The sequence below is a fragment of the Rhinatrema bivittatum genome, chromosome 3 (assembly GCF_901001135.1).
Source record: "Rhinatrema bivittatum chromosome 3, aRhiBiv1.1, whole genome shotgun sequence".
In the NCBI taxonomy this organism is placed as follows: domain Eukaryota; kingdom Metazoa; phylum Chordata; class Amphibia; order Gymnophiona; family Rhinatrematidae; genus Rhinatrema; species Rhinatrema bivittatum.
Window position 1 is genome coordinate 449,991,512 of NC_042617.1, and position 26,758 is coordinate 450,018,269.

General features: G+C 45.8%; 1 protein-coding gene across 1 annotated transcript in view; it reads right to left on the reverse strand.

Annotated features, from left to right (window-relative positions):
* Positions 1 to 26,758, reverse strand: part of LOC115088023 (zinc finger protein 605-like) — a 57,495-nt gene that overhangs the window by 13,563 nt on the left and 17,174 nt on the right. The window contains exons 2-5 of the mRNA XM_029595887.1: positions 24,230 to 24,356; positions 23,134 to 23,247; positions 22,873 to 22,986; positions 22,482 to 22,595 (exon numbers count right to left, since the gene is read on the reverse strand). Coding sequence (XP_029451747.1) covers positions 22,482 to 22,595; positions 22,873 to 22,986; positions 23,134 to 23,247; positions 24,230 to 24,356 — 469 coding nt within the window. The remainder of the gene's footprint in view (positions 1 to 22,481; positions 22,596 to 22,872; positions 22,987 to 23,133; positions 23,248 to 24,229; positions 24,357 to 26,758) is intronic.

Here is a 26,758-nt window from a genome sequence, read left to right on the forward strand (position 1 = left end):
TTGATATATGCCAGTCGTTGCATTGTCGGACAGGATTCTCACCGACTGATGGCGAACTAGCGGAAGAGAGGCGCGCAGTGCAAGAAGGACTGCCCGTGTCTCCAGACGATTAACTACTGTGCCTCCTGACACGTCCACTGACCGTGCTTGACACACTGCCCCCCCAACCAGAGAGGCTGGCATCTGTGGTCACGATGACCCACTGGGGGTTCTCCAGGTCCGGTCTGCGATGCAGATGTTCCGGAACCAGCCACCATGCTACGCTGGCCCTGGCTGGGTCCAGCAGTGGTAAGGGTAATTGAAACTCCTGGGACTTGGGGTCCCAGAGGGAAAGCAACGCTCTCTGCAAAGGCCTCATATGTGCGAAAGCCCAGGGGACCAATTCCAGAGTAGAAGCCATAGAGCCAAGAACCTGCAAGTAATCCCACACCTTGGGCACCTGCAGGTGCAACAACCGCTGGATTTGATCTGTCAATTTGTTTATCCATTCCTTGGGGAGAAAAACTTTGCCGATAGCTGTGTTGAACTGGGCGCCAAGGAAGAGCAAGTGCTGCAAGGGGGTCAGCTGGCTCTTGGAGAAGTTGATGACCCAACTCAACGAGTGAAGACGCCGCAAGACTGAATGCACCGCCGTCCTGCAAAGATCCTCCATCTTTGCTCGAACGAGCCAGTCGTCCGAGTATGGGTGAACCAATATCCCTTGTCTCCTGAAAGCCACCACTACTACCAACATACCTTGGTGAAGACACGGGGGGCCGTCACCAACCCGAACGGGAGCGCTCGGAACGGGTAATGGTCACCCAGGATCATGAACCACAGAAACCTCGGATGGTCTTCTTGGATACCTATGTGAAGGTAAGCCTCCTTCAGGTCCAAGGAGGCCAAAAATTCTCCTTTGTGGATGGCCGCAATGACTGATCTCAATGTTTCCATCCGAAAACGAGGTATCCGCAATGCTTTGTTCACCTTCTTGAGGTCCAAGATAGGACGGTATGAACCCTCCTTCTTGGGAACCACGAAATAGATGGAGTACCTGCACTTGTGGTGCTCAGCCGGCGGGACTGGTACTATGGCTCAGTGGGCCTTCAAGTGTTCTAGGAGTTTGACTCACCACCAACTGTTTTGCTCGAGTACTGCAAGGGGAGACCAGAAAATACCCCCTTAGGGGCCGAGCAAAATCCATGGCATAACCGCGTTCGACAATGCTGAGGACCCACTGATCTGAAGTAATTTTGACCCATTCCTCGAAAAACAGAGAGAGACGCCCGCCAATCTCCAGAACAGAGGAGTGGGTCAGCGCACCTTCATTAGGAAAATTTGGTGCTGGAGGATCCTTGGGCGATTCAGTCACGAACCGGCCGACAACCGCGAAAGGAATGAGCCCAAGTCTGGGACCTTGTCGACTGCTGTCGGGGGGCAAAGGCCCGAGTCCTGCCCAGACAGAAACGGCGCTGTCCCCGGAAATGACCCCGAGAGGCACCGAAGGGCCGAGAAGAGTGAGGCTTGTACACCTTATTGTCTCCTAATGCTTTAACAAGATGTTCAAGATCCTCTCCAAATAACAGCTTGCCTTTAAAAGGGAAGGAACCCAACTGTGACTTGGAGGAGACATCCGCGGACCAATTACAGAGCCACAGGAGTCTCCTGGCCAACACCGCCAAGGACATGGTGCATGAGGAAGTCTGGAGGAGATCATACAAAGCGTCCGCAGTATAAGCCATGGCCGCCTCCATGCGGATCGCTTGTTCAGCCTCCCCTGGGGGTAAAGCTTGAGCCGTGAGCAGCTGCTGCACCCATCTGAGGGTGGCCTGCTGCATAAGACTACTGCAGACCGCTGCCCTGACGCCCAGCGCAGAAACCTCAAAAATTCTTTTGAGAAGAATCTCCAGCTTCCTATCTTGGAGATCCTTAAGCACAGCCCCTCCAGTCACCGGGATCGTAGTGTGCTTGGCTATAGCAGAGACCGCTGAATCCACTCTGGGAATCTTCAGAGGCTCCAAAGACTCCTCTGGCAACGGATAAAGCTTCTCCATAGCCCTGGTGACTCAGACTAGCCTCCGGCGTGTCCCACTCCCAAGTCATAAGCTGGAAGAGACTCGGGTGAAAAGGAAAAATTCTTGGGAGGGGGAGGGGGGGAGGGGTCGAAGTCCCGACAGAACCGGGTCCCCAGAAGCAGTATCAACCAGTCTACGGCGCCTGAATATCCAGCTCCTCTAGCACGTGAGGGATTAAGGGTTCCAGCTCCTCCCTGGAGAACAGACGGAGGACATGCGAATTATTTCCTTCCACTGGAGCAACTGCATCCACATCCCCAAGCGCATCTGGGTCCTGGGGCAGAAGAGCAAGCAGGTCAGGGCACGGAGGTGCTGCTACATCCGGAAAGGTGCCCCCCACCCGCACCCTGGAGACATCTGGGCCTGCATTAGGCCTCAGAACCTTCACAGGCAGAGGAACTTGTGCCTCCTAATCTGTTTCTGCCTCCATATATGCTTTGTGCAAAAGAAGCACAAACTGTGATGAAAAAGGATGCTTTCGCTTTAAGAAACCCCCTGGGAGGGTCTGGAGGAGTAGGAGGATCCTGCCCTGCCGCCTCCTGTTGGCTTAAAGGGCTCAAGTCGGGCAGTGACAACGGTGGAGGAAAGTCCCCTCCCCCCGAGCTCGGCTCAGGCAGCTCGGAGGGAGACAAAATGACTGCCGTTCCTACGCTGCGCGGGAACAGGGCGGGCTGAAGTCTAACAGCCGGCAGAGGCCTCTCCAAAGCCCATGACCACGTGGCACCTGCTCCCCTGCCTGTAACCAGCTGATCAGACAGCCCCTCTCCCCTGGGAAGGCATCAGGAGCAGAGGCCGTCACGGGAGAGTCACGCTGCCGGCTCTCCACAGGCAGAACACCGCGATCCCCGCGGCATGCTAATTGGGAGTCACGGCGCAGCAAGTACCTGCAACTAGCAGAGAGCCCCGGGAGAGCAGTGAAACAAATAAGGCTGGCTTTTTTTTTTGTTGAACTGTTGCTCTCCAAATCAACCAGGGAAGTTAGAACGTGGTCCTGGGTCCGAGGCAAACAGAAACAACTGCTCCTTCCAGAGGGATGTTGCGTCTCTGGGTAGCTAGGGGGGAGGGACCGGCCCTCCCCCCTAGCTACCCAGTGACACGGGTAAATCCCGTGTCACCAGGTAAAAGCAGAACACTCTGGGCAAAAATCCCTAACTTACCTGCCACCAAGGGGAACCGGTTGTACACCCTTGGGAGGTATTAATTAAAACTTCTCACTGTCTTTTTTTTTTTTATAAGTTGTACTAGCCAGAGGTAACTAGGGGCCCAAACAACCCCTTACTTTCCAATCAGCAATCAATATCACAAGAAAGCACAGGATCAGAACCACAGGTTATGCTTCTCTCATCTGCTGGAGTCAGAGAAATACTGAAGGATCACACTAATTTATGAGGGGTGCTTTTCAGTTTGTTTCTCTGACTCCATCTGCTGGAAGGGAGGCATAATCTTAGCGGTCTGGACTGATCCTGGTACGTACAGGGAACTTCTATTATTTTACAGGATAACACTATGGCATTCTATTTAACTACTTCTGTGACGTTAGTCATCTGTGGATTGCCCCAGAAATCAGCGGCCTAACATTTGGAGAGGCAATTCCAGGCAGTTGATGGTAGACGATCCTTCTGCCTATGCTAACCACATTCCCTTTGGGTTGAGTCCTCAGGTGCTGGTGAGGCATGAGAAGAGGGAGTAGCCCCAAGTTCAAAAAAGGAGCGAGAAAACTGGAACAGAGTAGAAGATAAAGCACACTAGGAAGCCAGGAAAAGAAAAAGGTCAAGCAGGAATGTAAACACAGAAACAGGAGACGTAGAAGTCTTCAGGATTCAGACAGCAAGGACTCAGCCAGAGCACAAGGACCAGAAAGTAGGACCAAGTTCTGGCAACTGACTGACAAAATGCCTGAGTATAAACATATGTCTAAATAGGAAACAAGAAGGTTGTGTGGGGGGGAGGAGAGGCACAGTGCTGGGAGAATTGCCTAGGTGGTCCAAGCAACTTACAGCGCCACCTGCAGGCTGAAGGAGAAATTGGCCACAGATCCTTATAAAATTAAATTGTGATCTTTCTTAATCGGTCATTTGACTGACTCGTATTGCTGGCCAGACACTAGATCCTGATTTTAGCCAAGACTGTCTAGTTACCAATATATTTCTTGATCAGCTTTCAGATCTTACTACTTTTTCATTTCAGATTCTTTCAACTTCTCCTCTTTCTCCTTTTATTTTACATAGAGACATCTATAGTCTCAATCTTAACCCATATTTAGGGACCCAGTTTCCAGTTTTTATTTTACCCAGGAATTTATCAGCATTTGTTACAACAAAAACAGGAGAAATCAATGGAAATAAATAACTTTCAAAATAAATATTTTTGTTCTTGTAATAAATAATGATAAATTCCTGGGAAAAATAAAATATAAACTGAAAATGAAGGTCCCTACCTATATCTTCTCTAATTCACTTTCTTTTCTTCTGATAATTATTTTTCAATATGCATATGTGTTTACTAATTCTATCACCTCTCTTCTTGATACTCTAGCTCCTTTATGTTTCTGTAAAACAAAACTTCTCAATTTCATCCCTTAGCTTCCTCCTGCTCTTCTGAAGCAAAAATGTACTTTGTTACTTGGAAACAGCAGTATATAAGACTAAATGTTCTCTCCTGTTGTACATCTATGAGGAAAATATTTTGTTCCAGATAGAACATGAACAAGCTATTAAAGTTTATTCTTCGCTGCCTTCTGCTAGGAAGCTATATTTTTCAATTTTATTCTTCATAATGGACAAAATTTTCAGAATTTGAATCAGATTATGAATTCCTTGCTTAAGATAGCCTCTCCTTTAAATTCACTCCTTCCTGTAGTGACTCCTGAAAAATCTCACTGCATAAAACATCCTAGTGCTTTTTGGATCATATTGCTATTGAGGGAATGTCTAAATGTCTTGCTTTATCTCATATTACATGTTTTCCTAGTGACCCATTCCTTCAATCAATTCTGATTCTTGTATTTGCTCTTACTCAACTTTTTAATTTCTTACCCACGGAGTCTTCCCTAGTCAATATAAACCTGCTGACCTTCAACCTCTTCTTAAATACCATCTCTTGATCCTATTGCTCCATTTGTCGTCCTGTTTCTCTTCTTATACTTCATTCTAAATTTTTTACATTTCTTATTGCTTAAGTTCTAAATCCTCTCCCTGATGAGTTTCAATCAGGATTTTGCCCCTCAGACTCTGCCAGATCACCTGGTTCGCTTCAGTTTACTTGATCTATCTGCAGCCTTTGATACAGATAATTAAGCGATGTGATTTGAGTTTCCTGAGCAGTGTCCTTGCTCAGTTTTGTTCTCTAATCATTCTATTAATACCGATGTCCAGTTATCTACCCATAAATCTTTAATCAGTGGTGTATCATAAGGTTCTATTCTCGGCTCTCTTCATTTTTCCCTTTATATATTTCTACCTTTGGTCCTTTTCTCTCTTCTTTTGATTTTTCTTATCATATGTACAGATTATACCAAATTTTAGTTATCTTTTTCTTCATGTTCTCCATCTATTCTTGCTCAAAATTTTACTGGTCTTTCTACTATTTCAAAATTGGATGTCTGCTCATTTTTTATTTATAGTTAGTTAAACAGTTCAAATAATAAAATCTTGTCTCCCTTATTCTTGATGATTGTGGCAAAACATGGGTTTTGCATGCACTGATTTATTTTTTGTTCTGTGACTGTTTTCCCCATAGAGCTCATTTCTTCTGTGCTAGCCTGCAGGTGGTGTTTGACCCCTGAACCGTAGTTCAAACAGAAGCTTGGGATGCTGGCTTGACTCAGAATGAGACTTGAACAGCATACATATCCCAGTTTCCTCGAGGATGCTGTAAGACTAACGTCCTGCAGCGCCACTGGCCATAAAATTATTACTAATCAGAGAACTCTCCCTGAAGGTGCTAGAATTCTCTATTTTCTGGGAGTGCAGAGGGAGCAGATCTGTATGCTGAAGCCCTATTCAGCTCATGTGGATAGCATTTTCCCCGACCTCCCCAGGTACTAGATAAGTATAGTGGAAAGTGTTTTAACCAGCTTTTGCTGTTTAATCCTTATATTTTACCTGTTCCTGTTTGCAGATTTATTTTTTTTTTATTCACTGTTCCCACTTTTTGTTAATAAACATACCCTTCAATTCATCAAAATGCTATAATATTGCATGCATAATGCCTGCAGAAAGAAAAAGGGGCGTTTTTGGTACGGTAAAGTTTTTGCTGCCCACAAAGTGGAGAGGAAGGGAGAAAAAATCTACTAGATTAGTAGAATACTACTATAATCTATTAGATTAGTAGAATACTACTATAATCTACTAGATTATAGTAGAATCTACTATAAAATCTACTAGACTTATCTCCACAACCAACAGAGCCCTTTCTCTCGCCAGCCCCACCCTCTGGAACGCCATGCCTCTAGACCTACGCACTGAAACCTCCACACCCATTTTCAAAAAAACTCAAAACCTGGCTCTTCCTCCAAGCCTACCCACCTTCATCCTCGCCTACTGACCCTCCCCCTCTTTGACCTACTTCCAACATTTACCCTCACTAGCCCCTTTTCCCGTCTTCTTTCCCCCAAACAAGAACCAGCAATACCTACGAATGCATCGTGGAACTCTGTATATAACCTTCTCTTGTTTGTTATTGTTTTTACTCTCTCCCCGCTCCCAACCTATGTTACTCCCAGTTGAATCCCTTCTACTAATTTATCTAGCCTTTGCTTTTTTACTGCGTCTTATTATTCTCTGTTCTTTGTAAAGGCAATGCCTATATATACTTTGGTTAGTAAGTTCTATGTAAACCAACACAATGTGCAAACGGTTGTCGGTATATAAAACTGTTTAAAGAAATAAATAAATAAATAAATAAATAAGAGGGACACAGACTATTAATAAGGCCCTCATAGTAGTCAACTATTTATATCTCTATAGTAGGGCCAGCTAATAGCTCGAGGTGAGGTGTTGGTGGTGGTTTAGGGGCCAGTTCTACATGCAGAGTGAGACGTACAAACTGCATAGTACACCTCGGTGAAGATTTGACTTCATTTGGAGTGAGAAAAGTCTCTCAGACATGAGCTTTCTACAGTGTTCTCTCGCCCTAGCTTGATGGACTCTATAACAGGGTACCATCAAGCTAGGGCAAGATAACATAGTAGAAATCTCATGGTGTACTGTGCAGTTCGTACATTTCACTCTGCATGTAAAATTGGCCCCTAAACCACCACCTCACCTCAAGCTAATAGCTGGCCCTCCTATAGTCATATAAATAGCTGAATACAGTGAAGGCCTCCCCAGAGGCTCTCTCTCTCTCTACTCTACTCCACTCCTCTCTTTCCCTCCCAAGCCCAGAAATGGCCGAAATACAATTTGCAAAATGTATTGCAAATTGCTTTACGGCCGTTTCAGGTTTTATCACACAGCATAATGCCAGGAAAAAAGGTGAAGTTATTTCCAGTGTTAAAACCATGTGATAGCGTAACGCATGCTATTGCTTGGTGTGATATTGTCCCTCATTTTAATTAATCCCGTCCAAACAACTCCCTAATCCCGCTGCTTCTAAAAATTTGCATTTGCGCCATGCAATAGTACTATTATTGCATGCGTTATCTTGTGCGTTAACACCATAACACATTTTGATGAATGACCCTATTAGTTTGTTAGCTTTGCCTGTCTTGTACCGATCGATGATCCCGGTATCTTGTGTGTTTAGTCTGCAGGTGTATTTCTGGGAACTGTGACACCCTCCCTGGGCTGTATGGGGGTCCCAGTGTCTCTAGAAACCACTAGAACAGAGCTTTCCAAACTGTATGTCGCGACACGTTAGTGTGTTGCCTGCAGTGTGCAGGTGCGTCGCGCAAGCCTGGTCCACATAGCTGCCCCTCTCCAGCGTCACGCGCATTTGACGGCACGTGACGCCGCGCTGTCAACTCAGACGCGAGTTTGGGCTTTTTTTTCCTAGCGATTCACTTTTTTTTTTCAGTTTGTGGGTTGCTTATTATTGGGCGATTTTTGCTGTCAATCATGTTTTTTTTTGGGGCTTGGTGAGTGGGACTTGAGCCCAGCTGTCCCTGTCATTGGCTGCTGCCGATGAGGCCTGTCCACAAGGAGTACTGACTGCAAGCAATAGTGTCTGGTGATCATGGAAAGTGTTATGCACCACGGCAGGCTTGAACCCTGAAGGGAGTGAAGCACTTAACTGGCAACAATCAAAAAGAAGAGGTACATGAGTGTGGGGCCAGACATGTGTGTGTGTGGGAGACAGACAAGTTTGTTTTATTATTGTTACTCCTAAATTATAACATTAATCTTGGAATATTATATATTTTTAATATAAATGAAAGATTTTCATGAGATAAATAAAATGTTTCACGACACAACCTATGTATATATTTAAGGAAAAGCATACATAAATTGTCAAAATACGTTTCGTTCATTTAACCTCTGGTTTGCTAGTAGACTGAATTACTGTGTCGTGAAATTATGTTTGTCTAAAAAGTGTGTCACCAACATGAAAAGTTTGGAAAGCTCTGCACTAGAGATTGCTTCTGGGCAACTACCTCGCTCGCAAGCTAGCAGGAACCCAGTTGGCAGTTTGCCAGAGTAGTAGCACATGCGCAGGTGGGCCTGGGCAATACTAGGTAGGACTCTGAGTGGTCACAAAATTACAGTAACCTTGAATGGATGTTAGGGGTAGCACTAAGGAAGTGCATGACAAGGGTATTATTACTACTACTATTATTATGTATCATTTCTAAAGCACTACTAGACATACAAAATGTGATATAGACCTATGAGAGACATTTCCTGTTCCATGGAAGTTACAATCTAGTCAAGACAAACATATATGACAAGTGTCTATAGGAAGTGTATTTATTATAGAAAAATGGTTAGAATTTTAAAAGGAGCCTCCAAAAGGTTAGTTTTCAAACTGGATTTGAACACAGGTAAAGAAGCAGCATGATGCAGCGACAAGGAGTCTATTCCAGGCATATAATGCAACAAGGTGGAAAGTGCACAGTTGAGAATTGGTAGAGAAGGGCTCAGATAAGAGTGACTTGCCCAATGAATGAAGTGAACGAGGAAGTGTGTAGGGAAGAAGAGAAGATAGGTAAGGAACTGCAAAACGGAAGAATATGTAGGCAAGAGAAATGTGAACTGTATGCAGAAGAGGAAAGACTAAAGAGGTTAGGACTTTTCAGCTTGGAGAAGAGACGACTGAGGGGGGATATGATAAAAGTGTTTAAAATCATGAGAGGTCTAGAACGGGTAGATGTGAATTGGTTATTTACTCTTTCGGATAATAAAAAGACTAGGGGGCACTCCATGAAGTTAGCATGTGGCACATTTAAAACTAATCGGAGAAAGTTCTTTTTTACTCAGTGCACAATTAAACTCTGGAATTTGTTACCAGAGGGTGTGGTTAGTGCAGTTAGTATAGCTGTGTTTAAAAAGGGATTGGATAAGTTCTTGGAGGAGAAGTCCATTACCTGCTATTAATTAAGTTGACTTAGAAAATAGCCACTGCTATTACTAGCAACGGTAACATGGAATAGACTTCGTTTTTGGGTACTTGCCAGGTTCTTATGGCCTGGATTGGCCACTGTTGGAAACAGGATGCTGGGCTTGATGGACCCTTGGTCTGACCCAGGATGGTATGTTCTTCTGTTCTTAGATTTCCCCATCATTCACTTTAGATACTACCCTAACCCTGTCCTCTCTCTTGTCAAGAGTCTTGGGGTACTTACTGACTTCAAACTTGTCTTCTATCCTGAGATTACTGCACTAACTAATGCTTGCAGATACAATCGTTATAATATTAAGCCTACATATGTCCTTATCTTACTGTATCATCCATTAAACACATTGTCCATGCTCTTATTATTTCTTCATAGGATTTCTGTTATGCTCTCTATTTCACTCTTACTCATATTTCTACTCTTCAACTTCTCACACACCATCTACATAAGATTTTAGAGAACGCTAGAGAAGAGCCAGCATATGGGCAGCAATGGCATAAGGTGGTGCAGGAGGGAGATTCTGACGACTAAGTTAAGGCTCTTACTAGATAATTTTAAAAGGAACGTACGTGCGCCCATAAACGCCCGTATCAGTGCATGAGCAGAGATACACTGCAATTTTACATCGTGCACACAAGTATGTGCATATCATTTAAAATACCCCTGCTGTATGTATATGTGCGCATAATCTTAAGAAGCGGCTCGAGTAATTATCCCATGCATATTTCCGCTAGGGCTTTAGTGGCTTTTTCACGTGAATACAGGTGGATTTTAAAAACATACTTGCGTGAGGGGGAAAAAAAAACAAAACATGTTTTTCCCAATTAGTTTACCCAGTTTGTTCAGTTGATATTGAGGTCTTCAAGACCTCTCTGGTTCTTCTTCCTGTAAGCCCCCCAACTTGACCCTGAACCCTCATGCTGTACTAGAAGTCCTAAAACTCGAGATCTCTAGACTTGCTCATCAGGACCAGCAGTAGAGTTACACGGATAACATGCCGACATGCACCATGGTCAACTTTTTTAAAATTCTGAGTTACATGCATAAGTCTTGGCCATGTTCCAGAACACCCATGCCCCATCTCTTCACTCTTGACATGCGCATGGGTATGTACACTCGTACTTCGCAGCTTCTCAAAATTCACATTGCTCACATGCAGCCCGCATACATGCAAATCTGGACATTTATGAGCGAGCAATGCTTTTAAAATCTACCTATTAGGTAGGAAATTGAAATCCAGAATCTCCAGTGTTAATTTCTTAGAAATGTTCTCTGTTCCATTAGCAGGACCCCAGATGCAGGCCGAGCTCCACTCTCAAAGCGTAGATGAGATGATGGTGCAGGGAAATGGGTTTTAGGTTTGTTAGGAACTGAGGAACATTCTGGGAAGGGAGAGCCTATTTTGAAGGGATGGGTTCCACCTTATCCAGAATGGAACCAGGCTGCTAGCACTAATAAGAACATGCCATACTGTGTCAGACCAAGGGTCCATCAAGCCCAGCATCCTGTTTCCAAAAGTGGCCAATCCAGGCCATAAGAACCTAGCAAGTACCCAAAAACTAAGTCTATCCCATGCTACTGTTGCTAGTAATAGCACTGGCTATTTTCTAAGTCAACTTAATTAATAGCAGGTAATGGACTTCTCCTCCAAGAACTTATCCAATCCTTTTTTAAACCCAGTTACACTAACTGCACTAACCACATCCTCTGGCAACAAATTCCAGAGTTTAATTGTGCGTTGAGTGAAAAAGAAATTTCTCTGATTAGTTTTAAATGTGCCATATGCTAACTTCATGGAGTGCCCCCTAGTCCTTCTATTATCTGAAAGAGTACATAACAGATTCACATTTACCCGTTCTAGACCGCTCATGATTTTAAAGATCTCTACCACATCCTCCCCTCAGCCGTCTCTTCTCCAAATTGAACAGTCCTAACCTCTTTAGTCTTTCCTCATAGGGGAGCTGTTCCATCCCCTTTATCATTTTGGTTGCTCTTCTCTGTACCTTCTCCATCGCAACTATATCTTTTTTGAGATGCGGCAACCAGAATTGTACACAGTATTCAAGGTGCGGTCTCACCATGGAGCGATACAGAGGCATTATGACATTTTCTGTTTTATTCACCATTCCTTTTCTAATAATTCCCAAAATTCTGTTTGCTTTTTTGACTGCCTCAGCACACTGACCCGACGATTTCAATGTGTTATCCTCTATGACGCCTAGATCTCTTTCCTGGGTGGTAGCTCCTAATATGAAACCTAAGGGGTAGATTTTTAAAAAGCGCGCCTTCGCGTACTTTTGTTGGCGCATCAGGCGCAAACAAAAGTACGCTGGATTTTAGTAGATACACGCGTAGCCGCTAAAATCCTGGATCGGCGCGCGCAAGGCTGCCGATTTCATGTAGCCGGCGTGCGCCGAGCCGCGCAGCCTGCCACTGTTCCCTCCGAGGCCGCTCCGAAATCGGAGTGGCCTCGGAGGGAACTCGCTTTCGCCCTCCCCTCACCTTCCCCTATCTAACCCACCCCCCCCGGCCCTATCTAGACCCCCCCCCTACCTTTGTCGGGGGATTTACGCCTCCCGGAGGGAGAAGTAAATCCCCGCGCGCCAGCGGGCCGCTAGCTCGCCGAGACGCGACCTGGGGGCGGTTCCAGAGGGCGCGGCCACGCCCCCGGACCGCCCCGGGCCGAAACCACGCCCCCAGGCCCGCCCCCGAAACGCCACGTCCCGCCCCCAAAACGCCGCGCCGATCCGACACACCCCCGACACGCCCCCCCTCGAAAAACCCCGGGACTTACACGAGTCCCGGGGCTCTGCGCGCGCCGGTAGGCCTATGGAACATAGGCGCACTGGCGCGCAAGGCCCTGCTTGCGTAAATCCGGGCGGATTTACGCGAGCAGGGCTCTTAAAATCTGCCCCTAACTGTGTAACTATAGCATGGGTTATTTTTCCCTATATGCATCACCTTGCACTTATCCACATTAATTTTATCTGCCATTTCGATGCCCAATTTTCCAGTCTGACAAGGACTTCCTGCAATTTATCACAGTCTGCTTGTGATTTAACTACTCTGAATAATCTTATATCATCTGCAAATTTGATTACGTCACTCATCGTATTCCTTTCCAGATCATTTATAAATATATTGAAAAGCATGGGTCCTAGTACAGATTTCCTGAGACACTCCACTGCCCACTCCCCTCCACTGAGAAAACTGTCCATGTAATCCTACTCTCTGTTTCCTGTCTTTTAGCCAGTTTGTAATCCACAAAAGGACATCGCCACCTATCCCATGACTTTTTACTTTTCTGAGAAGCATCTCATGAGGAACTTTGTCAAATTTTGAAAAAGGAGATAGGCTTTAAAACTAGAACATGGGGAAAAGCAGACAAGGAGATATCTCAAGGATATTGGTAAACCAAGTAATTTAGAATGTCCCAATAGAAAGGTGGTTGTAAAAGCTAAAACAAAAAAAAAAAAAATCCAAAACCCAGATGAGGTGAAGTCACATCCAGATTTGGAAAAGCTGGTAGTTCCACAGACTGATTCAAATGAAAAGATATCACATCACCTTTGGAAGAAAAGAAGAAACTGTACGCAAAGAGACTCCATTGTCTGTAATCCTCAGAAAAGGATCCCTGCATGAAAAAGCCTGTAGGTCCAAAAATCTCCTGGCAGAACAAATTGCCACCAAGAAAGCAACCTTTAAGGTAAGATCATTCATAGTTGTCCTTCGAAGCAGTTCGAATGGAGCCATACACAATCCCTTGAAAACCAAGTTAAGGCTCTAGGAGGGGACCTAACTTCCATACTGGGGGCCGCAAACATTTTGTTCCTGGAGAAATAGAACCACATCAAGGTGTGCCACTAAGGTAGCCCCCCTGCTCCTTGCCTCTAAGGCAGCCCAAAGCCACCACCTGTAGCCTGAAGAAATTGAAGGCCAAACCCTTCACCAACCCTCGTTGCAAGAAGGTCAAAATGTGTGCCACTGACCCTTGAGTAGGATCAACCCCCATTCCGTGCACCAAGACTTTCCACACCCTTACAGAGGCTAAGGATATTGAAGTCTTCCTAGCTTGTAACAGTGGAAATGACATCCTCCGGATATCCTTTGCACCTCAGACGCTTCCTCTCAAAAGCCAGGCTGCGAGACAGAAGCGAGCCACCTGACCTGAAAATTTGGGACCTTGACGCAGAAGGCTGGGAAAATGAGCCATATGCAGTGGCCAGTCCACCATGAGATTGATCAAATCTGCAAACCAGAACCGCCGAGGCCACTCTGGTGCCACTAGAATCACCTCTCCCTGGTGAACCTCTATTTCCCACAATACTTTTCCCACTAGCAGCCACAGCAGAAACACATTCAAGAGAATCCCTTGCGGCCATGGGAGTACCAAGGCGTTGACTCCTTCCGTTCAGCATTCCCTTCTGCAACTGAAGAAGTGTGAAGCCTTGGCATTCCTTTGAGTTGCCATCAAGTCTAAGCAAGAGATGCCTCACCTGTGATGGATAAGCTGCATCACTTCCTTTGACAACTCTCACTACCTAGGATCCAGCTGTTGACAACTGAGAAAATCCACTTGCATATTGGCTATCCCGGCTATGTAAGAAGCCACCATTAATTCTAGATGTTGCTCTACCCAGTGTATTAATTCCTGGGCGTCCTGAGCCACCGCTGACTCTTGATACCACCCTGTCGGTTGATATAAGCCTCCAAGACTACACCCCGACTTAAGTAGTCGTGAGCAAGACACCATGAGAGACTTGACCTGGCTACTTCTTTAAGAGGCAAAGGAAGATGAAACTGTTCTGACAACTGATCCCACCGGGAAAGCAACGCACTCTGCAGCAATCTCATATGAGCAAACGCCCTGGGAACCAATTCCAATGTGAAAGCCATGGAACCGAGAACCTGCAAGTAATCCCACATCCTGGGAACTGCAAAGTCCAACAAGCTGCAAACCTGCCTCTACAGCTTATCAATCCATGCCTTGGTGAGAAATACTCTCCCAACTTTGGTGTTGAAATGCGTCCCCAGGAACTCTAATACCTGAGAAGGGGTTAACTGACTTTTTGACAAGATTTACAACCCAACCCAGAGACCTTAAACACTGCAGAACCACTGCCACTGCCTGACTGCAAAAGACCTCTGACTTCGCTCGAATAAGCCAATCGTCCAGATACGGGTGGACTAGGATACCCTCCTTCCTAAGAGCCGCTGCCACCACAACCATCACCTTGGTGAAGGTTCTCAGGGCAGAAGCCAATCCAAAAGGCAGGGTGCAAAATTGAAAATGTGACCCGAGAATCATGAATCTCAGGAATCTGATGATCTGGCTGGATTGCTCTGTGCAAGCATGCTTTGGTTAAATCTAGAAAGAGGCCAAAAACTCTACTTTGTGCACCGCTGCAATTACTGAATGTAGGGTTTCCATCTAAAAACGAGGAACTGAGAGCCATGTTCACCTTCTTCAGATCCAAAATCAGGCGGAAGGTCCCTTCCTTCTTTAGGACCATAAAATAAAAGGAGTACCTTCCCGTTCCCCTAAGGGAATGGGAACGATGGCTCCCAGCATCTGCAAACGATTTATGGTCTCCTAGACCACCCACCTTTTGCTTGCATAGGCGCAAGGAGACTCCATGAACAAATCCTTTAGTGGACAAGCAAATTCCAAAGCGTAACCGGTCTTATCACACTTAGTACCCATTGGTCTGACGTGATCTTGGTCCACTCCTTGAAGAAGAGAGTCAACCAACCCCCTGTGGCTGGCACAGAGGAGTGGACTGACCTCGATTCTTTGGGTGAACTTGGATCCTGACACCCCCTGGCTGGGACCATCTATTTGGCTTTTGGCCTCAAAAGGACTGGTTCCAGAATTGCTGCCACCCAGTAATTTGTCTCTGGGCTCCTCCTGTCACCCGATTCTGCTGAAACCGCCAAGTCACCTGAAAGTGAGGCCGCGAGAAGAAAAACATTTGCCGCCCTTTGGTTTATCCTCCGGCAACTTATTTCCTTTATTCTCACCCAGATGCTTCACGAGTTCCTCTAAGTCCTTTCCAAAAAGCAGCTTCCCCTTAAAGGGTAATGCCCCTAGCTGAGACTTAGACCAAATGCCCGCTAACCAGTTTCGCAACCAAAGGAGCCGTCTAGCCAAGACCATACACATCATAGTCCTGGAGGACATTCGAATGAAGTCAAAATACATGTCTGCTCCATAGGCCACCATGGCTTCCAGTCGCTCGGCCTGCTTGGCTCAGACTCTGACATTGCCTTATCAGACTGTAATTGCTGAACCCAGCGTAAACTAGCCTGAAGCATAAAACTGCTATACACCGCAGTCCGAATGTCCAGAGCAGACACCTCAAAACTCTTTTTGAGATGGACCTCCAACTTCCTGTCTTGCATATCCTTAAATGCAGCAGAACCAGCCACAGGAATAGTTCACTTCTTCGTAACAGCAGACACTGAGGCATCCACTTTTGGCAGCTGTAACAAATCCAATGTCTCCTCCAGTAACGGATATAGCTTATCCATAGCTCTGCCGACCTTCAAACCAGTGTTTGGATTCTCCCACTCCCAGAGCACCAGCTTCTTTACCAACTTATGAAATGGGAAAGCCTTCACTGGACCTCTCAAGCCCTCCATGACTGGGTTCACCTCTTCATGATCAAATCCTTCTCTCAGTTCCTTGATTCCCAGCTCCTTAAAGACATATGGATTCAGGATACACAATTCTTTCCTGTGAAAGAGACGAACCACCTTAGGATTGTCCCCTTTCATAGCTGGGGCTTGGCGCCGCCCCTCATCCAGATCCTGCTGGTCCGGAGAATAATCTACCTCAGGAGGGTCCTCTGTCAGAGGCTCCCTGTAATCTGACTCTCCCAATGACTCGTTTACATCCTCTGAATGTGTAGCCTGACTCAGGACTCGTCGAATCCTGGTCGACTCTCACCCATGCCCTTTTGGGCCGCTTGGTAGAACATGGATCCTGCGGGCCCTCAAATCTGGAAAGATGGCATCCTGCAGCCTTCCTGGCACGATATGTTTTGTGGAGAAGTAGCACAAAATCTGGAGAAAATCCTACTGGATTGTCAGAATCCTGCCTTAAAAGGTCCTCATCCTCCTCAGACAAGAGGTTCCCAGGAACCCCAGGACTCTGTGGGTCTCCTATCAGCTGGAGACAGTGGTGGGGGGAGGGCTCCCTCTCCATCCGTATTTTCAGCTGCTGCTGCAAAGGAAACTAAAATGGCTGCCATTCCTGCATGAACCGGGAAGGAACCAGCAGCTGAAATGGCATACCCTTTGGACCCCATGGAGATCTGATGCCTGTCCGACGCGCTCACTGGTGTTCCCGAGTTGCTCTCTCCCCCAGAGAGGCAGTGGGAACAAAGGCCGTTTGTGCGAGGCGCGCACTTCTCCACATGCCAAGCACAGGCTGCCGCGGGGCTTGGCCCCCGCCAGGACGCTAGCACGCACCTCAATCGCCGCTAAGAACGTAGGAAAGGAAAGCCGATCCCCTGCCATGCTGCCTGCGAACTGTCCCACTGCACGATTAACGTACCACAAGAATAAAAGGAAGCTTCTTTTTTTAAACTTTAAAGAAAGCACTTCCCTGAAGCTGTGCAGCAGGCTCCTGGCATCCTCCTGAGAAGGGGAGAGGGAGCTGGTGCCCCCAGTTTCCCCCACCTCCTGGTGGCGAAAAAGACTGAGCCAAAAATGATTTCCAACTCCCTGCTTGTACACCTCACAACCAGAAGGGATAGCCCCATCAGGACCTGGCAGCCTTCTGGGAGGAGCTCTTCTCAACCAAGATTAAATACTGAAATTTCCTTTTTCTCTTTTTTTTTTAATCAATCTACAACTGCTGGTTTTGCACCACCACCATCTGATGGAGACAGAGAAATACTGAGGGACTGTAGGTGGCACACCAGTTTATATGCTAGTGTCAGCAAAAATTTCTCTGTCTCCATCTGCTGGAAGGGAGACAAAACCCAAGAGTCTGACTGATCTAGGCATGTACAGGGAACCGGTGATTCGCCCCACTTCCTGGCCAGTTTCTCCAACTCGCTCCCAAATAAGAACGAACCTTTAAAGGGCAATTTGGTGAGGTTAGCTTTGGCGGGCACATTGGCTGACCAATTTCTCAACCATAACTGATGCTTGGCCACTACTATCAAAGCCACCCTTCTGGTTGAAATGAGTACCAAATCACAGCCCGCATCAGTCAAGAAGGCAGCAGCTGGTTCCATAACTGTCCTAGTGTTTACTCCCGGGTCATCAACCTCCTGGGAGAGAAGCAAACAAGAGCGAGCCACCAAGGAACAACAAGAAGCGATCTGCAAGGTCATTGCCACTGCTTCAAATGCTTGCTTAGGATAATCTCAATCTTTCTATCATGACCATCCTTCAAGGCTACTCCTCCTTCCACTGAAATAGTGGTCTGCTTGGAGACTGCACACACAAGTGCATCTACCTTCAGAAAACTTAAATCGCTCTCTTACTACTGGATCCAGAGGGTACAGGCCTTCCAAAAATTCAACCCCCTTTCAAATTAGCCTCTGGGGCACCTCACTCAAGATCACTCAATTCTTGAATGGCCTCCATCATGGGGAAAAAACAAGCAGCTTTACATAAGGAAACCAAAACAGCATTTCTCTTTGGCTCAGACATGGAATCTGCCCCAGGAACCCCGAGCATTTTCAAGGTCTGGGAAATCAGAGCTGGCAGTTCATCTATGTGAAAGAAACCGTAGCATAGTTCTATACGGTTCTAATCCTGGAGGAATTTTCACCATCTCAAGAGAGTCAGGATCGGCGTTATCCGTGCCATCCAGATCTCTATTGGGCAATCCTGCTGCTGCTGCTATAGGAGTATTCCAGCGCCTAACAGTAGGTCCCATGCAAGGTTCCTACCTGCGACTCTGCTCTGGGAGCATTGGACAGGGCTGAGGACTGTGCCTGAAGAAAGGATTGCAATCCCTGGAAAAATTCTACCCAGGCACTTGAGGCATACTAACTGAGCTACCTTCCCCTGCTGAAGAACCAGTTAGGGGAGTTCCAAAATCAGGAACCTGACACGTCTTTACCCAGGACCTACATCTGGCTGGGAAGAACCAGGTTTAGTGAAATCTGAGGAAGTTAATTCTCCATGAGCCTCCAAACGGCACTGATACAAATCAGGCACTCCTGGTTGAGATACCCGAAAATAACAGGCAGTGCAAAGAGAAAGGCACTTTGGTTTCTTAGGTATAGGTGCCATTATGGTCGACAGTGTGCTGAGCGGTGACCACAGACGTATGTCTAGCTGTGGGGTCTTTTTTGTTTTGGGGTTTGTTTGTTTTTTTTTTAAGATGTCAAAAAATTCTAGGCATCCAACCTAGGCATCCCTAGGATAAGTGCCACAAAACTTAAGCGCACAACTGGTGTGCTGAGGTAAGCGTGTGGCCACTAAAAGCACCACTTAACTTGGATACACAAACTACAAGGCCCGACTTAAGCATCCAAAAACTGAGCGCACAACCTGGACGCCCAGCTAGACGCACCACACCCCGAACTGACAAACCTGTAGAGAGCAGCCTAAAGTGCACGAAACGCCATTGAGGCCTACCACATGGCGTGCACTGAAAAAGCTTCAGAGCAGGGCCTAGCCTACAGAGGCTGCTCACGTCCCTCAACCTTCCATGGAGTGGGACAAACGTTAGAAAAATGCGCCAAGCATGGACACCTGGGGAAAAAGGACGTCCTACACTAAAAAAAAACAAAAAAAAACCCCAAAGAAAAACCCTTCTTCTCTGTCTCTGGATATCCATAGTAATTGGATATTTAAAATTTGTGAAAAAAAAACTCTTTTATGTACTTTTTAAGGAGTGATAAGCGTTCTTAGATTGTTTGAATACTTTGTTATACATAATAAAAATAATTTTTGGGGTTCCTGCAATAGTGACATTATACGTGTATTGGGTGGGGACTGGTTGTTAAAAGATTTTTTCTGTCTATTTTGGAGAGAGAGAGAGACAAAGATACATAGAGAAATAGAGATAGAGATATATAAAGATGTAGATATTGTGATATAGATATTTTTTAAACTTAAAGACTTATTTGCGCTCAGTCTTACCTGGCTGAGTACAGAGATGTTCTCCAACTGCGGGCAGTGGAGGGCATATGCCATCACTGCCACGCTCGGCTTCCTGCACCCACTGCCTTTCAGCTGCTTAATCAGCTAGAACACACTGGCTGAAACCCAGCTACCAGACAAAGGCACTCATCTGAGAGACCATGGAAATCACCTCAGGAATTCTCAACTGGGGGAGGGCCAATTTGATAACACCGGAAGAGAGTGGGGCAAATTTGTTTCCCTTATTTCTCTTTTTTGAAAATGAAGCAATCCCCAGTAGCGAGATGCATGTCCACTATCTGCTGGAGTCGGAGAATACTGGCAGGCTGATGTCACTGCAGGGATGTATATACTGTGACGTCAATTTACTCCGACTCCATCTGCTGGTAGAGGTGCAGAACCCACTTGCTCTGGATTCATCTAACTGGACACTAAGAAAGTATGCAATGAACATCCAAAAACTGGAGATCTTTGTCTCTACCATGATGTTCGCTTTTTGGGATCCCAGGAAGAGAAATCATTTGGTTTAAATGAAAAGGCAACACAGCATTGTGAAAGAAGGATGGTACTGGACAAAAAGAAAGAAAATCATTCCTTACCTGCTAATTTTCATTCCTATAGTACCATGGATCAGTCCAGACAGTGGGTTATGTCACCCTTCCAGCAGATGGAGTCAGAGAAAAACTTGAAGGGCGCCCTCATATAAGCAGGTGCACCCTCTGCGTCCCTTCAGTATTCAGAATATCAAAGCATAGAGAAAGTATTGGATGGATCAAGTAAACCAGAACTGAACAATTAGAACAGTGGTACAAACGTACAAACTCCGCTAACAATAGAAAAACTTGCAAAGAGAACCATGCACCAGTCACATTAGTGTCCGGAATAGGTGCACACCACAGCTAAGAGAATCCGAACCCCACAAAATCTTAGGGAGGGCGTCTGGACTGATCAGTGGTACTACAGGAATGAAAATTAGCAGGTAAGGAATACATTTTCTTTTCCCTGTACATTCCCAGATCAGTCCAGACAGTGGGATGTACCAAAGCTTCCCTATGTAGGGTGGGCCCCTGAAAGCCCTGCTCGAATGACTTGAGCGCCAAAACAGCCAAACCACGGTGACTGAAGATTTAAGCGATAGTGGCGCACAAAGGTGCGTAGCGATTTCCAGGTAGCTGCACGGCAGATTTCCTGTGGAGACACCGCCTGGCTCTCTGCCCAGGTAGCGGCTTGAGCCTGGAGTGAATGAGCCTTAATCCTCGCTGGAGGTGGTCGACCTGTCCCCACATACGCTGAGGAAATTGCTTCCTTTAACCAGCGAGCAATGGAAGTTTTAGAAGCCTTGCTGCCCTTCTTGAGGCCGCTCCAGCGGACGAAGAGATGATCCGATAAGCAGAAGTCGTTAGTTGCCTCCAAATAGAGAATAAGAACGCGATTGACATCAAGGTGGCAGAGCTCTCTGGAGTCTTCATGCGAGAAGGATGGAAGTTCCACCGATTGATTCACATGAAACGCCGAGACCACTTTTGGAAGAAAGGATGGGACTGTGGTCAAGGATACCCCGGAATCCGTGAAACGGAGGTAGGACTCCCTGCAGGAGAGAGCCTGGAGTTCAGAGATCCGGTGGGCAGAAGTAATGGAGACCAGGAAGACTGTCTTGAGCGTCAAATCCGTAAGTGTAGCACTCTTCAGCGGTTCGAAAGGAGGGACCGCTCAGGACCTGGAGTACCAAATTGAGGCTCCAAGAGGGGCATAGAGCGTGGACCAGAGGTTTCACATGCTTGACCCCCTCCAAAAAAACGAACTATGTCAGGATGATATGACAGAGGAGCCCCGTCCAGATGCCTGATGAGAGAGCCGAGGGCTGCCACCTGGACTCGCAGAGAATTGTAGGCTAAACCCTTCTCCAGACCCCGGTGAAGGAAGGACAGGATTTGAGCTATGAAAGCGTGACGTGGAGACATGTTGATGGACTCACACCAGGCCTCAAAAACCTTCCATACTCTGACGTAGGAGAGGGACGTGGAAGTCTTCCTGTCCTTGAGGAGGATTGAAATAACATTCTCTTGGTAACCTCCTCTTCTTAACCTGCGCCTCTCAAAAGCCAGGCCACAAGACAGAATCGATCTGCCCTGTTGAAAAATACTGGCCCCTGATGTAGAAGGTTCGGTAGATGTCCCAAGCGAAGAGGACCTCTTCAATGCCTGCTCCCTGCATGGCATCAGCCACGGCAGCTAGCAAATACCCTTCTGCTTCTCTTAATAAAAATAAGCAAACAAATTTTACCAATGCTAACAAGGAGAAGAAAACTAAAGCAGAGAGGAGAGAAGAGTGAAGTGGAAGCTGAGGAGCCAGGGGGCAGCAAGAGACCCCAGAGAGGAGAGTCTGACACCACCCAAAAAATATCCTAGCTCCACTAGGCCCAGATGGAACCTGGGAGCCACCTAGCAGAACCTGCTCAACCTGGGATCTCACAGGGAGCCAGGATCGGAGGCCTGCTCTACCAGGGGAAATCAATACAAAGACCACCATCCTGGAAGCAAATAATGATGTTACCAAAAAGTGGTGGTCCTCTATTTCCAACTACTGGCAGGATGGCATAAACCCACGTCTCGACTGATCTAGTAGGATAAGGAATTGTAATTTATACTTTTATTCTCTTTCTGCTCCCTTGTTCCATCCATTTCACCAGGTAAGAATGGTCCCATCCCCAGACAGCTTATAATCTAATAGGAATTAAAGATGTCCAGGAGGAATCTTATACTTGCTTGTAACAGGAGGAGGAATCTGTTCGGTATTCACCGATTCAGGATGATCCTTACAATGTAGCTCTTCCTCTTGTCTAACGCTCAGTGAGAACACGGATGTTATGATCGGATGGCCTGTTATGAAAAACCAAACATTTAGAAGGATTCACTTAGGAACTGTTAACAATAGCAGCATATTTTCATTCTACCATGTTTTGATATCAATGACCTGCGATCTAAAAAATAGAAAATCCTTGAAACCCAAAATACTTACTTACAAATGATGGGGGTCATTAGTATTTTATTTTTCCCTTCCATTTTCTCACATTTCTACTCTTCTTCTCTTGCTACAAGTACTATGGCTCACTTTATTTTTAATTTATATATTTTTCGCAAATAATTGTATACTTGCTTGTTGCAGGAGGATGAGTCTGTTCAGTCGTCTCTGATTTACGACGATCTGTGCAATCTAGTTCTTCCTCTTGTTCAACGCTCAGTGAGAACACAGATGTTATAATCGGATGCCCTAATATGACAAAACAAATATTTAGAAGGATTCACGGAGGAACTGCTAACACCTTGGGAAGTAGATTGTAAGTTATATTTAATGTGAATAACCCATCTCCTGTGACCTGAAAATGGAAAACCTTTTAAATCCAAAACATTTACTTACCAACAGTGGAGTCTTTGATGTTTTCTTTTCCCTCCCACTCATACTGTTGCGTGAAATATTTCTCATTTTCCTTCTTAATCTTGAATATAACATCGGGATTAACAATGGAATAACCTGTCAATAATAATAGCATCACTGCAATTTAAACTTGTAGTAACCCTGGGAGGGGGGGGAGGGGTTTCTGTGGGTATGGATGTGTGTATACCCTTGGTTGTAGATACTGGACTGACAAGAGTTCAGTGAGAAGAAATGGCTGCAGTCTTCCATTTGCTCCCAAGATACTCCTGACCTCCCCTCCCCATCAACCAGCACAGTGGAGGAGTAGCCTAGTGGTCAGGGCCTCTGAAACCAGGGAAACTAGGGTTCAAATCCCACTGTCGCCCCTTGTGACCTTGGGCAAGTCACTTTACCCTCCATTGCCTCAGGTACAAAATTAGATAGTAAGTCCTCGGAGGATAGGGAAATACCTATAGTATGTAATCTGCTTTGAAGTGCCCTAAAAACGGAATATAACCCTTGTCTTACCATCATTGTCGTAGATAGGCATATATTTGTACTCTATGTTAAGATTAAACCTAGGTGGCTTTGTGACACACAGCCATTTCTGTTCATGACCCTTCTAGGTGGAGATTTTCCCTCCCAAGAGAAGTCATCCCAACTTCTTGTTAGGGATAACCCAGAAGAAACACCCAAGTCCCAGGAAATAAAGATAACTGTTTCTAGAGGCCAGTGAGAGGGAGAAAGGGGATAGTTGACCACTGATATTTGATTACCTTCTGGATAGGCTGCATGTTGTACAGTAAAGTTATCCTGTACAGATCTAACTTACACAGACGCTGTGGTTTTCAGGTGGGACTCAGAGATAAATCTTCCCTCCTGTATGCCTGTGCCAGTTTTCTTTGTAGAGAAAAGAGACAGACTAACAGTAGTGTCTTTCCTTGGGCTGGTCCTTAGGCAACCACAGGAACTGTGTCAGGTCCTAAATTTTAGGCTTGCAGGTGAAATGGTATCTGGGATTTTTTTCATTCCTGATGAAATTTTAACAACCATACTACAGTGGATCTATGGCCAAAGATGATGAAAAAGGCATCTTTACCCCATGACATCAGGACACTGTGAATCTCCTTGATGATTTTCTTATACAGCTCTTTCTGCCATTTTTCCAAAATGTCCCACTCCACTTCCCAGAAATAAGCCGCAACGTCATGGAATGTGACTGATCCCTGAAATTGCAAATAAGATGTACTCAACCATTCTTCCTTTAGCTTCATTATAATGTATGTATTAAATCTGGTTATATACACAACCCTCAATTTTCTGCAGCAGTTTGCGGGTAGATCCTGCAGAAAAGTTTCTGAATTTCTGTATCAATTCTAGGGCATAAGGAGAAATTTAGTCTTAACTGTTAATTTTCTTTCCTGGAGTCCTAGGTGATAACCCAGTCTAGACATATGGGTTATCACCACCTACCAGCAGATGGAGACAGGGGACACACCTTTTTCAGCGACATCACCTGGTATATAGCCTGATGCAGCACCGGCAATAGCCAGTATCCTTATGTAAAAGCAATGGAAAAATACCAACTGCCTCTAAAACCACAATTAATTTTAGAAACAGTAAACAGGAGGGACAAAGAAAATGTCCTGTATGTTTGTCCTACTTAGAATGCAGGTTTTACTGAGTAAGGTCAGTATCTCACATATCTTTATATGGTATGGACCATACCAAGCAGCACCACAGAAGAGAAAAAAAAAAACCAGACAGTACAGAAGAAAGAGATAAAGGCAGTCTCAGGTGCACTTTACAAGGTAAAATTGAATTTTCTGCCAAACCCAAGGTCTGTCACCATGGATAATAGTGCAAACCCTGCAGGAGAGCTGCTAGCTTACCCAACACTGCCCCGAGTCATTTGAGGCCCTTCCAAGAGGTAATCCAAGTGTTGGTGGATTGTGGGAAGAGTTAACAGTCCGTCACTGTTGGAGACAATTGAGGTCCTTTCTGGGGACAATGCGGACAGGCATTGGGAAGGGCAGCCCAGTACTGATATCATCCAGCCTCCAGGCCTTCAAATCCCAACATGCTGTAGCTCGCAGTCACCTGCTTGCCAAGGGGCATGACCTTATAGCTGGTTTGTTGTAGGATGGGAAAGAAGAGGAAAGGGAAGATATTTTTGTCCCCCGAAGATCTCTACACAGCAAAAAGAATCCATAGATTCTCATGTGCTCTCAGCCAAGTAACCAGTGCAGATAACTGAGTACGGAACTGTTGAAACCTCCTTAAGTCCCGACTTGCGCTCTCTTCCACCCATGCCTCAAACTCTGCTAGGGGTTCAGGATAAGGAGCCTCTAGGAGTTGATTTAGGCCTCATTATTTCAAAATCAGAGCTTTTACCATCTAATCCTCAAGACTTATCATCTAATTTTGAGCGTTTTGTTTCCTGGATTACCCCTGTTCAGGTTAAAAGGATGATATAGTTTTGCCTAACATTGGACTTAAGCCAGGTACACCTCGTGTTCAGATTCCAGCTCCTGTACAGCTCCCCCAGTCACCACAAGTTAAAGCAGTGGGCAATGTTTCATCTTAGCCCACAGATATTTCTCTCAGGAACATATGGAGAGCTGTAACAAGAACCCAGAGTCCAATCTCTGGAGGATAAAGAGGCAGACCTGGAGATGCTGAGGCCTTCAGAGACATAGTAGCCAAGTCCCAGCCTTGATGCTGCCTTGGAGGAGGAAGGTCTCCTGGTCGGAGAGCATCATCCTGGTGCAGCAGCAAGTGATCCTGAAGCAAGCAACTGCTTTCTAGGTGATGCATTGTCCTCTCGCATCGAGGATGTGTCTCCCAGGGCTATTGCCCAGGAGAGAAGGGTTAGATTGGCTGTCATAGTTGGTGATTCAATTATTAGGAATGTAGACAGCTGGGTGGCTGATGGATGTGAGGAACGCCTGCCAGATGTGAAGGTGGCAGACCTCACACATCAGCTAGATAGGATTTTAGAGAGTGCTGGGGAGGAGTCGGCTATTGTGGTACATGTGGGCACCAACAACATAGGGGAGTGTGGGAGGGAGTTTCTGGAAGCCAAATTTAGGCTTTTAAGTAGAAAGCTGAAATCCAGAACCTCCAGGGTAGCATTTTCTGAAATGCTCCCTGTTCCATGCGCAGGTCCCCAGAGGCAGGCAGAGCTCCGGAATCTCAATGCATGGATGAGATGATGCAAGGAAGAGGGATTCAGTTTTGTAAGGAACTGGGCAACCTTTTGGGGAAGGAGGAGTCTTTTCTGAAGGGACAGGCTCCACCTTAAACCAGGGTGGAACCAGGCTGCTGGCGCTAACCTTTAAAAGAAAATTGGTTCTTACCTGCTAGTTTTCGTTCCTGTAGTACTTACGGATCAGTCCAGACAGTGGGTTGAGCCTCCTGTCTAGCAGATGGAGGCAGAGAAAAACTGAAAGGGTATCCTATCAGGACAGTGCTTACCCAGTGTCCCTTCAGTATAAACATTATCAAATCAGAAAGAACAACTTAATAACCAGAGTAAGATCAAGCAAGTAAACGACCGTAACTTTGAAATTGTAATTTGAAATTCAAACCATTCAAGAAATGCTCTTATACACATATATCTGTAGTA